We start from the raw sequence: 17,035 nt of genomic DNA, 5'->3' as shown, positions 1-17,035 counted from the left end.
ATCTCGGTATAGTTTGGGACCCTTATGAAAAAACACACAACAGCCAATGCGGTCCTGGGCACTGTGCTCCCTACCAATACAACACCAGCATCAAGACATTAGGCGTGGCTTCAGGGAGGTATGTCAAAATCAATGTCCCAGTCCTTAGATTGTAGTAATCTCATAAAATAAACTTGATTTAGGTTTAGTCCATTTGAAATTAGATGAATATCATAAACTATGAGTTTTGATTGGGTTGACGGGTTTTGACGTCTGTTTAGATAATAATCCACCAGTTTATAATACAGCCATTCATTTTAATTACTCAAAATTATGAATGACTAGAATAAAAATGCACCGACAGACAGCACACATTGTGAGCATGTACATTCATGCATGCATTTGCATTTGAACGTCCTTCAATCCAAAGTAATAAAATAATGTCCATATATTTATCCTGATGCGTGGCTAAAACGATCGCTAAGAAAACAACCAATGAATGCCTTCAACGTCACACACTATTGTTAGCAATAGGCCAATGAATGACATTTGGAGGCGGGACAACATGGAAGGAACTTAATGCTCAGTACTTAGCTCATGAGGTGCTAAAACAACTATGTTTATCAGTTTAATGATAAAATTGATTGTTTTCCTGTAACGGAAGCCGTATTTATTGACCTATTGAAACCTGTTCAACATTGACTCCTGTTAAATGTTAAGCGTCAGTATTAAAACGTGTCGAGAAGGATGTGTAGCTAACATTAGCTCAAGAGTGCTAATGGCAAGAACTTGCTAACTAGTGCTAACACGTAGACACGCTACCTCTACCTAGCTTCACTCGCTCGCACAAATTTACAGAAGTGAATGAAAGGCGACGTGTTGTTAGGACCTTCACTTTGTGAATTACACAGCAGGAATGAAGAAGTGGACCTGGCGAGAGGGGCAGCGACCGCACAGGCGACAAGGGGGTGGTCACCGCCGCGGCTGGTACAGAGACAACCGGCAAAGATCAGCACAGGACGAACAGTGGTATGTTGAATTAAATGTTGACACATATTTGAGGTACTTAGTTCAAAGAGTGTGACATGTGTCTTAGTCACAACTGCTCAGTATTGAGAATGCATATAAATGTCAGTAATGAACTATTATCCATAGTTTAGCATTGAGACTTTCTTACTCTCATTTCACAGGTATGGACACGATGCAGGGCCGTCACGTAGAACATCTCAGAGGAGGTATGATAACCAGTCTGCCTCTTCCTCTTCTTCATCGTCTTCCTCATCCTCATCTTCTGCCTCCAAGGCCAGCAGTGCTGCCCCAGGTCAGAACCAGAAACGATCTGCTTAATCACATGAATATGAGAACGTCTCATTTACATTGGTCCAAGGTGTGGTTTGTTTGTGTTTGTTTTGTTTGTAACACAAAAGCTGCTTCATATGGACTCTTGTCATGAACACTGATAACACAACCACACGTGAAAGCACTAATAGCAAACACCACAACAGAAAATAAACTTGGTCCAATCTTTATGTTTGAACCTTGAAGTATATAATCAATATTCCTTCTGTAACCTGGATAGTAGGGTGATGTAAATTTAAGATGTGGAGAAAAGATGACCGTTGTTCTGTTTCCAGAACTGCCTGGTTTTTACTTTGACCCAGAGAAAAACCGATACTTTCGTCTGTTGCCGGGACATAACAACTGCAACCCGCTGACCAGAGAGCGGCTGCAGGAGAAAGAAAGGGAGAAACAGAGAAACAAGTTGCTCGCAGAGGATGAAAAACCCAGAAAAGTAAGTCTGCTGTGTTTGTCTCGAAACTCTTACCACGAGTGCTACCTTCAAGAGGAGCAACTTATGTAAAAACTGAAATGCTTATATTGTAATTATCATCAAAATGACATTTCATATCATATGAGTCGATTTGAAATATGTAGTTTTGTAGACTGAGCTGAAGCATTTTGGCCACAACAAAGAGAAACTGCTGGACTGTAAATTGTGTTGATCACTCTGTCACTGAGAGGACGGTGTGAAAAGCAATGCAAAGAAGTTCACTGTTTGTTGATTCTGATTGAAACAAGCGGACGTCCTGTCTTCTGGTTTATTTACAGAGAAGAAATAAATGTAACAGAGAAATCATGACATCTTTTTTCCACCCTTAGCTGGGAATGAGCCATGTTCTAAAACTTGTGGGCCTGGATTGGTTTCATCCCTGTTTAATGATATCCTCTTCTTTGTAGAAAGCACCAAGAGCAGGACTGAACACTTCACTGCTGCTGCAGAAAAGACACCTTGGCTTGTTACCTGAGAGCTCCTATTGCAGGTACTGTATCCCACTGCTGTGTGCACATGCATACAAGGACATAGAGCTGTTCCCCTTGTGGCCCATACATGTTTCAATAGCAACAGCTGTAATACATTACAGAAAACAACCCCAGTCAAACAAAGACTAACTTGAATGTTAATCAGTTCTGTATGTGTAGAATGAGGTTTCTTTGTAGCATGGCCGGCCTCTAACAATGATGCTAACCATTTTTGACGTGGGTTTCAAAACAGTCATAAGAAATAAAGAGAGAAACAAAAGCAGGCTAAAACATAGTCAAAATACTGTGCTGTCCGAAAGTCTGAATTATATGAATTTATGTCACTTACAGTTGCATCAGCAGCCGAAGTGATTTATATTCAGCCTATCGGCAAACATTTTTTAAATAAACAGACACATTCACTTTGTCAGATAGCTGAAAGGAAGTGAGTAAATTATTCTTGTTCTGTAGATTGTCTGTGGACAGTGGTAGTCAACGTTACCATGGTTACTGTATGTCTCCAGGTTGGTCCATGAGGTGAAGGTCAGCGGAATGAGACGCCACAAACTAGAGATCCAGAGCACAGACAACAGCAACCCCAACACTGACAACTTCAGACTGATAGTGGTGAGACTACACACAGACACACAAACAAAACGTCCCAGGGCTGATACATAACTTCATACGTAGACAAACATTTTTCAACATATATATATTTGATTTTTTTTCCCCCAAGTATCCTTAACTTGCTTTTGCTTGATCCTCCTTCGTCTTCCTTGTCTTCCTCAGGGGGACTCGGCGTGTGAGCGAGTGTTTACAGTCAATGATGTCTCTCACGGCGGCTGCAAGTACGGCATCATGAACTTCAGCAGCAGTAGCCGGGGCTCTCTGTCAGTGGAGATGTGTGATAACCTTTACTTCACCAACCGCAAGGTGGGAGTATTTCACTAGAGCTGAAGCAGTGACTCTAAATATTTAGACATCTCTTGTACTTCTCTGTGCCCGTATTTTTCCCTTCATTGGTTCAGGGGAATTTTTATTAGGTGTAGATCAACCCAGTAAATTACCTCAGATGCTTTGAATCCCCTTTTAAAGGCTTTAAAGTACAGTATATCTACATGTTGAAAAACTGCAAAACCAGTATTATCAGTTCCTAAGAAAATTAAATGTTGTAAAAGCGGTTTTTAATCCAACAACAGTGAATTTTGACACTTCTGCTCTGGCTAAATGTGTTTCAGGTGAATTCCATATGCTGGGCCTCAGTCAACTATCCAGACTCCCATGTGCTGTATCCTTCTTCAGTTTTAGTGGAGCTCTTAGTCAGTCCATATGTCTCAAAACTCAGTTGCTGCTTTGGATTCAAAAGAGAGGATCTGTATGTATGCTTTCATTAGAATGGAAATACAATGTCTCATACCTGTCAAACACCCCTCTTGAAATAGATTCCATATCAACACACAGTCATTTTTAACATTGTAGTACTCTTTATTTTATTTTTGAGTTCCACAAGTGTCTTCTTTTGGTGGACACTGGTTCTGTTTTTCTTGACTGAGCTGACCATCAGGCTTTGTCTGGTCGGAGTGGCAGACACCCCTGGCTGCGTCAGTTTACTTCCTGCTTCGCTCTTCAGCAACTCCAACCCAGGTTAGATTAAATAGAATATCCTCAGGTGTATCAATTTATTTTAGACTTTAAACTAGCCTATTACATTTTATTACTGTTAAGGCAGATTGCAGGCACTTTGCAAGATTTTGTCTAGCCAGGATAATTATGGTCCATTTTAGTCAATGAGTCCTAAATGGGTTCCCAATCAGCTGCATTAGTAACATACTGATATGTCTGCAGACTGAAGGTGATCAGAAAGGGCATATTTCATGTTGGTATTGTTTGGTTTACTTCACATTAATGTCTCCCCTCTTTAATTCCTCTGTCCTCAGACCAGCCCGGGATGCTGTGCAGCTTTAAGATATCCACAGCCTGGTCTTGTGCTTGGTGTCTCAACCCACAGTTTGACAAGACCTTCAGCACTGGTCCGTTCCATCATCACTGTTCTTTCTACTCATAATCAAATATAATAATTACAATCAGTCACAATCACTGGCATCTTTGGAGTACGTTGGTTGGTTTGGCTGCGGCTCTCGGCTGCTTAACAGTCTCTTAAATCACACTCACTTTGTTTGGACAGAAACAAATTCAGCAACACATGTTGGAAACTAATCATAGACTGTATCAGTTGTTCTTCATAGGCCACAGTGGGGTCACAATCACTGCAAGTGCACAGAAAAGCAAACTCAAAGCTCAAAAGCCATCTTGAGGTTACAGGGTCACAGATACTTCTAATATGTTTTCTTGATACCAATATTCATGTGGAGTACTGAGTAACCTTATCTCTTATAATTGATGTTGATGATTAAAATAAGACAGCTATATAAATTTTCTCCCCACAAAGTTATAAATCTAAAATAATTGTGTTCTTGCATGTGTTGGCAGGCCTGTCTCGCAGGGTAATTGTGAAAGATGCAGAGACGGGCCGAACACAGACGTACAGCGTAGGCAGCGATGTCTTGGCTCAGCAGTTTGCCCTTAGGGTGAGTCATTTGTTACATGAAAATGATGCATGTTTGAGTACACCGGAAATATGTTTTAGTGTAGATTTCTCTTTGATATGACCCAGAACAACACTGACCAGAAGGAGATTACCAAGGGAATAAAAAGACCTCCTTTTTTCTCCCTCAGGTCCCTGTGCTGTTTAACGGTTGCCGATCGGGGGAGATCTTCAGCATCGACTTGCGGCAGCGCGGCCGCAGGGATCAAAGCTGGAAGGCCAGCCGCTTCCATCAAGAATCAGCCATCACTTCTGTCCGCGTCCTCCAGGATGAGAACTATCTACTGGCTGCTGACATGCTGGGCCAGGTCAGCTAAAAAGAATATTTCTGAAACACTTGGAATCTTGCTATACACATTTGGTTCTAAATTACTAGTATGTTAATTATGTTTTGGTCCTGAGATGAGGTTAATGTCCCAATTCGGAAGATTTGGCACCCTCATGGCCAAGAAGGGTGTTGACAACCTGTAACAACTTAGTGGTTGGAATAATAGACAGAACTGTTTATTGTGTATTTAAACTTATAAATCAAACTGTGAACTTTGGTTACTGACAAAGTGGTAAAGGAATGACAGAAAGGTGTCATTAGGGAAAATTAAGCAAGATTGTAATTGTTTCGGCTCTTTACATTGGAGCTAAAGCTGTACTTTACAGCCTTTCACACAAGTAAAATCCCGGGACCCTCAAGAATAGAATATAAACATGGTAAAACCACTTCTGTTATTGCTTTAACTTTGTGTGTTTTGTGTGCAGATCAAGCTGTGGGATGTGCGAGTGACAAAACCAGTGCAGGAGTTCAAAGGGCATTATAATGAACATGCCTACCTTCCTATTCATGTCAATGAACCTGAGGGACTTCTGTTGGCAGGTAACATGCTCTATCAGTATATTCACTACTGAGACTGGGCTTGCTTTTCAAAACTCACTGTTTGACTGTTGTGTGTCCTCTCCACAGTGGGTCAGGATTGCTACACGAGGTTATGGAGCTTAAAGGACGGCCACCTGCTACGGACCATCCCATCACCCCACCCGGTTGCAAACGACCTGATCCCAAGCGTCGTCTTCTCCTCCAAGTTGGGTGGCTGCAGGGGGCTCCCCGGCCTGCTCATGGCTGTCAAACATGACCTGTATTATTTCCCATACAACACTGACTACCAGGAAGGAGGAGAGCAGATGGCTGGATTTTGTGAAAATGTTTCATCTGACACGTGATTTCTGAAAAAAAAAAGACATCTTTTTTTTTTCTTTTCTTTTAATGCACAAATGGTGTTATATTGATATACAAAACCTGTAGGTATTGTATAAGTGAAAGGCTTGCAGTGCATTTCCACAAGGTGGAACTGAACTCTTATCTTGGAAGATGACCTCAGAAAAGTTACATTTATGTCTCAGGGGAATGTTATTTTTCACAGACTTGTTTGTGCCAAAAGGAAATAGAAATGCTACACATGGGTGAAGACAATTGCTTGCTGTAACTTTTTCAAATTAAGTGTACTTACTTAAAACATGACTGACTTTAATTGGTAATGTAATTTAGGGTGTTTCTGATCTGAATTTCAAATGAATGATACTGTGTTTATACTGTTGATTGACACAACTTTTTCTAATTGTTGTTTAAAAAAAATCATTAAACACAGTGATCTGTTGAATTATTTTTGTTCTCTAAATGACACACACAAACTCACATAAGAGGTTTCTGCAGTTTAATACATAGTGTATGAGCATACATGAACATAAAGGTATTGATTTGTTCCATGTGATATCTGTATCTCTGAGATGATGAGATGGTTCACTCATTCAGGTCAAAGTCTGTTATTTCAGCATAATCCAACCAACTCTCCCAGTCAGTCTCTGAAAGAAAAATCCTACATTAACTATCAACACAGTCAGACCTCACAATGCCTGGGTGTTCAGTCAAAAGCCTGACTGGATTACATGTTGCATTTATAAGATAATTGTCAGGTACATCGCTCATTAAAAGCTCCTCTCTAACCAGCTACACAGCCTGAGTTGACAGAGTAAAGGATTATTACTCTTCTAAATATTTCCTGTTTTGAGGGGCCAGCCTCAAAAAGATGGTTTGACTTCTTCTCTGTACCATATTGCTACTGTGAGCCAGCCACTCTATAAAAGCAGTTTCTGTTGCATCTTATCCTGCTGCAGTCAGATTTGTCTTGTTAACAGATAGTAGTTTTGACATTTTAAAAACACAACGAGGCCATTTAGAAATGTCCCTGTTAAAAGTAAACTTTTTTCCCATATATGTATATATTCTATGTAAAACAGTCTATGTGGACAGCATTATTAAGGCTGTTCTATTATCATCTGCCCACTCAGATGCTCAAACACCCACAAAAGGATCAAGGGATTATACAAGTAGTTATTACTGAGTAATTATATAAGCTGGAATGCATGTCGGTGCTACAGTACATCAGTGGCTTCTGATTGTGGTAATACTCCTGAAGCCAAAGAGTGGCAGGAAAGCTAAAGCTAGCGAGGCTGGACCAGAGGGACATTACAGTGGATCCAGTCAAACATGGATCAGAATTCCTTGTGGTGGATCATTTTTCAGGTTTTCCCTCATTTCCTCTCAAGCCAGTTCTGAATGTTAAATCCAGAAACAACCTTAGACTAAAAGTGCTTACCTGGAATCAGTTAGTACTTCTATTATTACACAGTTTACACATGTAGCCCCAGTCTACAAAAAGGTGCTAATAGTACTAGTGTGTCACACTGAGAGGGATTGTCAAAGGGGTAAGGGTTTCATGTGCATCAATACAAATTTGAAAAGGGTCTAAAGGGGCACGTGGAAATTTACCTGAACTCAACTGGAAGCAAGCATATACTGTACAATACTCACTTTCATCATCTCTCTGAGTTGTTTCACCTCTCCTGTCTTCTTGATATTGATACAAATCTCACTCTGACTGGTGTTCTTCACAGTGTAAAATATAGGGATATTAAAGTGAGATAGCATCGAGGGACTGAAGTGACGTGAGGACAGCGTTAAAAAACAATAAGTCCAACCTGCCACAGACAGTCAGGTGGCAGCCAAGACAAGCCACTAAAGACAACAAGGATCTGACGTCTTTTAGCGTCTTTGAGTCGAAATGGTGTCAATTCCAGGTTTCGTATAAGTCGGCGTCCTTAAAACATTACCACTCTGACTCTTATTCCTGGTCCTGCTAGAGCTCCCCGGGTTTCTGGTTGCAACCGTTGCAGACCCTCACAGGATGATCCCAGCCACGCGAGGGCACAGAGCGCCGCTCCTGGGAGCAGTCGTCGCACACGCCCTGGCCACAGGCGCGACAGTGGTGGATGGAGAGACGTGGGGCGAACTCCTTCTGGCACTCGCAGCAGGAGTGGATGTCCTGATCTGGGACCCAGTAGGCCGGGCGAGCTGCGTCCTTCACCAGGCCTGGACGCACAGACAAAAGGGAATGTAGTTGTTAATATAACTAAACAGCCGGGGTGTCTCGTGACAGGGCACTTTGTGATTTATTCAACTGGGAAATCAGCTTCTGTTATTGTGAAAAACCAGAATTACCCATCTATTACAGCTTTGCATTAGGGCTGAATGATAACGTTTCAGTATCAATGCTAAAATCTATCCATGTTTAGTGGTAACATTGCAAAGGAGGAAATGTGGTAAAGCTATATCATGTTACATTAAAACTCATGCAGCTTGATAGAAAACAAAAACTAAAAATTTTATTTTTCATGACTAAAAATTATAAATAACAAGTCACACTTAGAGCTGAAATGTTATTCTGAAATCTTCTGAAGTATAAAAACTTCTACCACATCATCTTCTACCATATTTTACAGTATCAGGAGTAAATACACTGTTTTGACTGTTGAACAATAGCTGGATAGAGTGATAGTTTTAATTAGAAGTGATCTTTATCTGCATTGCTTTGATAATGCAGACAGATCTGGTGCTCACCCAGAGGTATATCGATAGCACCAACGACAGCTCCTAAAGTGTTCTGAACAGCCTCCCCGACCTTCCTGGCTATCAGAGTGCCTCCTTCCTCCTCCAAGGCAGCGTCCAGCAACTCTACAACAGGAAAACATGCACTCATCAGGTCAGACACTCTCGTACCGTTAAGAACCACATCCAGAAAACTGATATCCCATCTGCATACCAGTCGGGATTCCCCTGTTGTGGAAACATGCATCGCAAACTCGCACGGGTGCAAGGCCCCAGCCCCTCTCTGGGACCGGTCGTGTTTTGGAGGAGCAGGCGTCACAGAAACCCTCTCCACAGGCACGACAGTGGTGCTTGGTGTCGTTGGGCTGGAACTCTTCCGCACATTTATGGCATCGCTACATCACACACAGTAAGGATAATGTGAGTATATTTTCATACTGCAGCAAGAGTTCTGAAAAGAAGAACATTTTGAAGACATGCTTTCACTTCAGAATATGGATATTGTCATCAAATCCTGTTTGGATAGGAACCACAGGGTGTAACTATTGTGAAACAGTCTGGGTGTCTGTTGTATATGTATGTAGTTCAGGCCTCCATGATCTAAATCTCAACCATCTGTCCTCTTTTCCCACCCTCCATCCACTGCTGCGTCTGAGCGTCCTCACAATCACACCTTTGTTTTAGATGTTGCATCACTGCTATCAGTTATAATATAAATCTTCCACTACACTGTTATAAATGCCAAATAACTCAAGTAGAAAGACTAAACCCAGGCCTGAACTGTGTAACAGGTTGAGGTTCATGAAAATCATTGACAACAAAAAGGGCCTCATAGGAACGTATTTGATGTCAACCAGTGTTTCGCAAATAACACGCTCAGAGTTTATTTGTTCTAGCTTTAGTCCAGTTGTAGTCATGTACCAGGATAAGGGAGTTGGGTTTCCAGTAGGTGGGAGCAATCTGGTCCGTAAGCCAGGAGGTGACTGCTTTGGCAGGCTTGACGCTGAGTTCAGACACTGACTGAGAAATGTATTTCACTCCATCCAGCAACCTCTGAGCAGCATTGTTGTTGTCTTTCAAAAACCCATCAGACTGAAAAGAAGACAAGAAAAGTACAACAGAGTGAAGATACAAAGTCTTACCGGCTGACTTCCTTACTCAGCACTTTTGACTGAGTATGCTGTCGCAAACAAAATTCTGCATTACTTTCCTGGACATCTAAACACAACCAGCTGGCAAAAATTAACAGCAAATGTAGCTCACAGCAGATGTGACAACATTCATTCAACCAAAAACCTTTAACTTCTTGGCTTGAAACCTTGTTTAATTGGTTTAAGCAGAATCTCATTGAAGTTGTTCCACTGTGGCCTTACCCCAGGCCAGATGTGCTGGATTTCTGTTCTGACCACTGTTTCCACTGGGTCCTGGTTTCCATACCAGTACTGCCTGCTTCTGTAGATCACTGCACAGTTTGGGCACTCAATGACATACCTAGACAAAGATAAAAAATGATCTCAGGTCCAGTATGAAAGGGACAGATTGGTGGTCTTGGCCTTTACTGCAGAGCTGCAATACATTTGTTATTCATTCATTGTTATTCATTAGAGTACTTTCTGTTGCTATAGCTGAGCAAAACCAACAGTGAACCACGCTCTGTAATGTTTTCCCATTTTTTAGCATAATGAATGAGGATATATTAAATTATTTGTGCTTGCAAAGAAGCCATTTCCATTTATTTTCCAAGCGGCTCTATGGCAGATGGACTCACCCTGACCAGGCGTAGATGGCCAGGCCAAACCATGGTGAGTCAGAGGAGGCCGTCGTCTTGGGAACCACTATTACCTCCTTCCCTCCCTCATAGCAGGCCTGAAAAGATCAGCACACACACTCAGAACCTCATCATGCAGACTTCCCTCAACACGGGCATGTATGGCGTTGCGGGTTTTTACTTGCCTTGCAGGTGTAGATGCGATTGTCATACTGTGCAGAGTAGCGGCAGCGATGTTTGGCTTCATGGTCGAGTCCTTCCTTTAGGTGATTCATGCTTCTCTTACAGCCTGAACTGAAAGTGGGGGCACATCAAAGACATCACACTAGATTTTGCAGGTGTAATATAATCATATCATAATATTAACAATTATATAGTTGTAGTTAATACAGCTAAATCACTTAGAAAAGCTACGAGGGTCAGATAAATGAAGATAGCGGCAGTTTGCGATTATACCTCAGAGGGCAGCTGTCACGTCTGAGAATGTCAACAAATACAAAACCTTTTCTGTCATGTTTGTTTTTCTGTCTCGTGAATGATCATCTCTGTCTTTCTGTGACTGAACTACAGGTGCGGAAAATAAGTGAGAGGCACATACCCACAGCTGAGGCAGATGCTAGAGCAGGTGAAGTACTCGTCTGGAAAGAAGGAGTTACTGATCATGTGCTCATCTGCAATCTCCCCACTGAAGCGTTCACTGAGGGCCTGAGGGGAGGAGCGAGGAGGAGATGGAAGAGTCAATGATGCTCACTTTGCGTGATTCTGACTATACATTGTTAACTGAATGCCTGAAAGCGCAATATAAACACATTCATACTGAGAATTGTTTCTTCACTTCACCTTGGCAGATGACCAAATAAGTGGCAATACAATCCACATTTCTTCATACAAGCAAGCATCACTACCTGCAGAGCCTTGTAGATGACACTGGCAGAACGAGGTGAGCGGGTGGTGTTGTTATCCAGCTGTTGCTCCAGGCTGCGCAGCAGACCACTGAAGTCTGTGGGTGGGTTGTAGGTGCGAGTTCCACGGTACTGGATGGAGCTGAAAGCTTCTGGAAACAGACCCAGCTTCCTGAAACGCTCCTGAAGCAGACGCTCAGCTGATTCAGATGGCTTGTCTAGAGATTGAGAGGCAGACAGAAAGTGGAGGAGAGGATAACTTGAGCATCTACGAACAATCTTGCTCATTTCATTCCTAGTGAAGTACAGTCAGTACAGTACAGTCCAAATCATAAATGAGCCTTATTTGACCTGATCCTAGTAGCTTGGTATGGACGGTCTCATGGAAGATGATCACCGCAGGGCCCAGAGTGGACAACGGGACGTCCAGACCACAGCGGCTGGTAGTCGCCTTCAACTCCCTAGTGAAATGTTTCAAGTAGGCATCTGATGCATCACCAAGGAACTTGAAGAGATCGTCATGGAGACGGTCAGCATGTGTTCTGTAGATGACCACATCAGAGATAGCCAGGACCTTGAGAAGCAGCCGGGTTCGCTGACCCTGATTGGCTCCTGGTGATCAGTGCAAACAAGACTGTTAGTTGTGGGAAACAGCCTCCCACTACCCCGTTTATTTCATGATATAAAACAAATCAATTGTTTTCCCCATACCAGCCCCAAGTAGTCCCTCTGTATCGATGACTACAACCCAATGCACAGGGTCCATAGCTGCCCAAACACCCACAGTGCAGGACTCCTGGGTGGGTGAGGTCTTGAACACTTCTCTCCCAAGGAAAAATGTATGGTTCAGGGTGTGGGACTTGCCCTCCCCAGTGTTCCCAAAGATAGAGACCACCTTGAGGAGCTCATCTGGTCTGCAGCCAAGTCGTCCAACAAAGTCTTCCTCATCCTTCACCTGACAATCCACACAAGATCAGCCACATTCTCATACCATCTCATCAGCAAGTTGTGTACAAAAGATGAATTTTCTCACACACTTACCTGCATCTCCTCCTTTTCGTCCACCAAAAGGAAGCTGCACACCTTCTCCAGCTTGGCCTTTAAGATCTCAATATCTGCCTCCCCAGCAGTCACGCTGTTCTCCTGGAGAGCTTTGGCTGGAGGATAAGATGTCAGAGGGTGCTTCCTCTTGTTGACTCCACTGTGGGTACGTTTCTGGCAGTCTAGACACAGGTTGATCTTACAACCCTGGCAGCGCACCACAGCTCTGAGCCGCCCACCATTGACAGAGCAGCTGCTGTCTCCTTTACAGGAGTCACAGAAAGGAACATGTCCTGGTGCAATCCGAACCCGGTCATGATTCCTCATCCGCTCCTGGCGATGGAGCTCCAGTTCACAGCGGGCACACTGCAAGCTGCCACACTCATCACATTCAAACGCAGCCTCATCTGAACCCCCACAGGCATAGCTCTCCTGACAGACTAGAATTGTGTTCATTCCTTTATCTACAGCTGGACCTTGACTACTCATCTCAAACCTGACAGGTCTGGACACGACCCTTGGTGTTGATAAGAGGGGGAACTGTGCCTTAAAGTACTACTTTAAGTAACTATGATTGCAAAAGCAATGCAGGTGGAAGACACAAGGTTATGGCACAGTTAAACAAATCTCTATGACCAGATGTGATGTAACCTTTTTGTTCAAACTCTCTAAAAAGCCAATTCACTTATGTGCAATACTGTTAAAAAGTACAATGAAATGTTCAGCTGACCTTGTTGCTACTTATTGTCAATGCGGATATTCAGTATGTGGTAATGCGAGTCCAGGTAGCAATCTCAAACACAACTGTGCAGACTAGTAATTACTTTATGTTTTGGCACAACAGTTTGCTAGTTAACATTAACTGCCCTGCATCTCTTGTTATGTATTTTGAAATGTTGCAGCTCAGCTGACGATGGCAAGTTGCTATTTAAAAGCAGCTCAGTATATTCGTCATAATGCCCAAGAAAATACGCTGTGAAACTCAGCAATAACCAATCACTAGCTAACATTTGCTACACAAAGAGATACACTTCTGAAGAAACAAACAACCTTCATTTCAATCGACTGACCTAGCAGCGGCTACTAGTCCGACGAACGACGACTGACTCGTTAAGTTAAACGCTGCCTCAGCAGAGTCTAAAACCGGACACGTACACTAACACCACACCGCCGACTGCCACATACAGAGAAAGTTAGCTAGCTGAGCTGTTTTGTCTCAGACCTAGTAGATGTTGTTGCTTTTACATCAGCTGATCGGCTTGTTTTTATCCAGAGGTCAAAAGTCATAAGGACACATTGCATTTTGGGTAATGAAGGACTTATGAGTTGCATAGAAAAGCAATTGATTTTATTCTATTTATATACTACTGTCTTCGGTTTCAATGTACATATACTAACGTAAAATATTCATATAGTTTCTAACGGGACTTTGAAAAAAGTTACTTAAATAAAGTGAAAGGCATATAGCAAATCGGATACTAACCGCTGCCCATAATGCTTTGCATCTTCCAGCTGCTGTAGGGTTCACTTTTATTTGAAACCGGTACACACCGTATCTTCACCGGGTGGACGGAGACAGCACTTAGTATTGACACAGTGTTCTAACATCAAGTGCTGCATCATATATGGTTTATGGTTAGGTGGATTCATTATTTGAATTTCTCTGTTCGCTGTGAAGCACGCTCGTCGCCCATATCCCCTGTCACATGCCCTTTATTTTAGCCACTTGAACTATATTCAATCTGAGTACCCCGGTACTAATAACGAGCGCAACTAATATCAGGATTGATTTCTTTTTTGGCACTAATCCATTTATACTCGCTGTTTGTCATTTCGTCCTTTCTCATTTTATATTTAACTGGATCAAACTAGCACATTGGGTATGTACGCATATGTTCCCTGTTACTGTCGCTAAGAAATCACCGCTTTCTGTCTTCATATGCTACTGACCTTGCCTGTTTACAGCAGGTAGCTAACGTTAGCTCAGCGCTAACCTATCCTCACCGTTAGCTAACTGTGTCTGAGAGTTCGCTTAGTGCTCGTGTTTCTTCTTAACTCACTCTGTTTTTGTCGCGTTTGTCATGGAAGATGAGGCCTTCACTGACATTAATGGCAAAGCAATATCTCTGGACTGTCAGAGTCACTCCAGCTTTTGCAGAGAGTTCACTGTCAGCTCCTCCAAAGTGTCCATCGGTAAGGTGATGGTGTACACTTGCTCTGTTTGGCTTTTATCATACGCCGTGTTCTTCTTCACTGAGGTAAGACAAGTAACTTTATGGCTGACATTACAACACAGTCCTTACTGGATGACTCACTGTAATAATTAGTAGACCAAAAAAATCACGTCATTGCACTGTAAAATCTTTTACTATAGATTTCAGTGGCATCTTGAAAAGTAAAGTATACAGTTTTGAATTTTCTAAATTTAATTACTGTTCAACCTGCTTTCACTTTATATTATCTCTTCTTGACCATGCTAAACATTCCAGATTAGAGATTGTATAAGAGCGCCAACAGTCATGTTATGTATTGTTTATTATGTGTTTATTGCCAGTATTGTTTAGCTCTAATAGGTTTCATAATTGCCATAACTGATTTAGTTAAGCAGATCAAGATACCATGGGTGGACAAAATACTCTTTGTGATCTGTAAATGTAAATGGTCATACCATCCTTTATCGTTTTTGAGCGTGATAGTGGGGGTTCATCATATAAACATGTTACACTGAACAGGACCTGCATGTGAATGTCTCTCCCTCTCTTGCAGAACACTGCTGTTCTGTCCAGTGCTATAGTCATCACCCTGGTTGGCATGATGCTGCACATCCACTTTGTGAAGGTGGACCACGAATCCCTGCTTGTCATTGGGTCCTTAGGCATTCAGGTGTCCTCCAACTACGCCTCAGGCCGCGAGACCACCACTTTCATTGAGATGAGCAAGATCAAGGATATTGTCATCAATGAAGCAATTTACATGGTGAATAAGTACATTTCTGTTGTGTGTGAATTTACATGAATAATACCATCATTGTACTTATTTTACAGTTACAATTATTTCACTTTATACTTTGTGAAATGAGTGGATTGATGTCTAATGTTTTTGTTTTTTTTTATGTCAGCATCAGATCATTTACTACCTTTGTGTACTGCTCAAGGACCCTTCAGAACCTAATGCAGTGTCAAGCGTTGTGCCATTGTTCCAGGTGAGGATAAATGCTCAGTGCACCCACATCTCAGACAGAAACTTGCTTTTGACAAATTACTTTCAGTGTTTTGTTTCTTGCTTACCTCCTGTACAAAGGCTTTTATTACACAGTGCCATTCACAGTAACCTGTTTCTAATAAACATTGTTCTTCATCTTTCAGAGTTCAAAGCCTAGGCTTAACTGCTTGGTGAAGGTTTACAAAAGCTGTCAGGAGATTCTTTCAAAGTGCTGATGACACACATTCATACATGCAGCATACTTTTTATATTTCTTTTTTTCAAGTCATTTTCTTTTCATTGAATGGAAGCAGAAAGCAGGTATCCCTCCCTCCATCCATCCATTAGCTATAACGTTTATCCTTTGAGGGTTGGTTGTATCATAATGACTCCATGTTGTAGTTTGTTGTGTAGTTACTTGAATAACTTATAGCACTGGTTATAGACTATTGTTTAAACCTAAAGAGCCAAACTTTTTAACTGTCACTGTATGAAAATGAATTATAAACAGTTTTGCATTTAAACTTGAATTCACTAATTAATCCTAATAATTTTTCTGTATTTTACACTGTATTTTTTGATAAAAATGAATTTGATTAAACAAAATAATTTGTGGTCTGTTTTTGAGTTATACTTTTCTTCCCCAGTAGGGGGCAGCACCACACTTCCCCAAACTCATAATCTGAATCAAACTGAATCAAACTCTTATGTATTTATCAATATTAGATACATAAGAGTTGTGACTATAGCACTTCAGATGTACAGTGAGTTTGTCTCAGTCTTTGTCTGTCCACCATGTTAATTACATAAGCAAACTGCTTCTGAATTGAGCTTGTATACGCAGAAAGCTTAGAAAGGACTTCTTGAAGGGGATGTATAAATGTGTAGTGTCAGTTGTGCTGTGTGTAGAGTATATTTTTATAAATAACATCCACACCCTCTTCCTCAAAGATATTTTCACTTCCTCATAACCATACCTTCATCTGGTAGGGAGAGTTGGTCACGTTTACCTCAGCCGGCAATAATCTCACTTGTGACTGTTGATATTACCACACCTGTTTTCAGAAATGCTACTTGAGGTTAACTAAGACCAAATGACAATGGCAGTGTATGTAGGAGCAGTTTCCGAGTTGTGCAGAGGAATGACCCTTGCACACTTTGCCTTAGAGTATTGGCCTTAACTCCTGATAGGAATTTGTAAAGCGTATAAGAATATAAATTATGTCCTGGCACTACTTTTTGTTGTGTAACATTTTTGTTAAATTGTAATAGGAATAATTGTTATCTCCTATATAAAGCATGAT

The 17,035-nt window shown here is 41.6% G+C and overlaps 3 protein-coding genes across 4 annotated transcripts; 2 read left to right on the top strand and 1 right to left on the bottom strand.

Moving 5' to 3' along the window:
* The first annotated feature begins 541 nt into the window (after positions 1-541).
* On the top strand, positions 542-6,116 carry dcaf4 (DDB1 and CUL4 associated factor 4). The gene is made up of 13 exons (XM_022766804.1): positions 542-1,008; positions 1,170-1,300; positions 1,614-1,771; positions 2,218-2,300; positions 2,805-2,907; positions 3,070-3,213; positions 3,519-3,568; positions 3,845-3,924; positions 4,218-4,310; positions 4,771-4,868; positions 5,017-5,193; positions 5,639-5,753; positions 5,841-6,116. The coding sequence occupies exons 1-13, from the start codon at positions 896-898 to the stop codon at positions 6,095-6,097; spliced, it is 1,602 nt and encodes a 533-aa protein (XP_022622525.1). The 5' UTR covers positions 542-895; the 3' UTR covers positions 6,098-6,116.
* Positions 6,117-6,574: 458 nt separating this feature from the next.
* On the bottom strand, positions 6,575-13,776 carry LOC111237627 (zinc finger FYVE domain-containing protein 1-like). Of its 2 annotated transcripts, XR_002665780.1 has the most exons (13): positions 12,531-13,776; positions 12,201-12,444; positions 11,841-12,101; positions 11,493-11,707; positions 11,186-11,292; positions 10,773-10,881; positions 10,588-10,685; positions 10,193-10,310; positions 9,741-9,911; positions 9,034-9,214; positions 8,832-8,945; positions 7,746-8,303; positions 6,575-6,736 (listed from the first exon to the last, which is right to left on the bottom strand). XR_002665780.1 is itself a non-coding variant. In XM_022766789.1 (12 exons), exons 1-12 carry the CDS (start codon positions 13,017-13,019, stop codon positions 8,071-8,073), a joined length of 2,340 nt encoding a protein of 779 aa, XP_022622510.1. In that variant the 5' UTR covers positions 13,020-13,776; the 3' UTR covers positions 6,575-8,070. The 2 variants fall into 2 exon arrangements, 1 of the variants encoding a protein (XP_022622510.1); XM_022766789.1 differs by having other exon boundaries at positions 6,575-8,303.
* A 140-nt stretch (positions 13,777-13,916) lies between these two features.
* On the top strand, positions 13,917-16,298 carry pigh (phosphatidylinositol glycan anchor biosynthesis class H). Its single transcript, XM_022770473.1, has 4 exons — positions 13,917-14,788; positions 15,297-15,506; positions 15,649-15,732; positions 15,896-16,298. Exons 1-4 carry the CDS (start codon positions 14,612-14,614, stop codon positions 15,965-15,967), a joined length of 543 nt encoding a protein of 180 aa, XP_022626194.1. The 5' UTR covers positions 13,917-14,611; the 3' UTR covers positions 15,968-16,298.
* Positions 16,299-17,035: the final 737 nt, after the last annotated feature.

The sequence above is a fragment of the Seriola dumerili genome, unplaced genomic scaffold (assembly GCF_002260705.1).
Source record: "Seriola dumerili isolate Sdu_G_001 unplaced genomic scaffold, Sdu_1.0 BDQW01000025.1, whole genome shotgun sequence".
NCBI classification, from domain to species: domain Eukaryota; kingdom Metazoa; phylum Chordata; class Actinopteri; order Carangiformes; family Carangidae; genus Seriola; species Seriola dumerili.
Note: the sequence above shows the minus strand (reverse complement) of the source record. Positions and strands in the feature narration are given on the sequence as shown.

What these genes read in the sequence shown, in the direction of transcription:
- dcaf4 (XM_022766804.1), top strand. Translation starts at nt 896, where the DNA reads ATGAAGAAGTGGACCTGGCGAGAGGGGCAGCGACCGCACAGGCGACAA. An exon ending in GGCCAGCAGTGCTGCCCCAG is followed by an intron (nt 1,301 to 1,613) that starts GTCAGAACCAGA and finishes TTCTGTTTCCAG; the next exon opens with AACTGCCTGGTTTTTACTTT. An exon ending in TATCCAGACTCCCATGTGCT is followed by an intron (nt 3,569 to 3,844) that starts GTATCCTTCTTC and finishes GCTGACCATCAG; the next exon opens with GCTTTGTCTGGTCGGAGTGG.
- LOC111237627 (XM_022766789.1), bottom strand. Translation starts at nt 13,019, where the DNA reads ATGAGTAGTCAAGGTCCAGCTGTAGATAAAGGAATGAACACAATTCTA. An exon ending in TCCAGCACATCTGGCCTGGG is followed by an intron (nt 9,912 to 10,192) that starts GTAAGGCCACAG and finishes TCTTCTTTTCAG; the next exon opens with TCTGATGGGTTTTTGAAAGA. An exon ending in AACCCAACTCCCTTATCCTG is followed by an intron (nt 9,215 to 9,740) that starts GTACATGACTAC and finishes TGTGTGATGTAG; the next exon opens with CGATGCCATAAATGTGCGGA.
- pigh (XM_022770473.1), top strand. Translation starts at nt 14,612, where the DNA reads ATGGAAGATGAGGCCTTCACTGACATTAATGGCAAAGCAATATCTCTG. An exon ending in CCGTGTTCTTCTTCACTGAG is followed by an intron (nt 14,789 to 15,296) that starts GTAAGACAAGTA and finishes CCTCTCTTGCAG; the next exon opens with AACACTGCTGTTCTGTCCAG. An exon ending in GCGTTGTGCCATTGTTCCAG is followed by an intron (nt 15,733 to 15,895) that starts GTGAGGATAAAT and finishes TTCATCTTTCAG; the next exon opens with AGTTCAAAGCCTAGGCTTAA.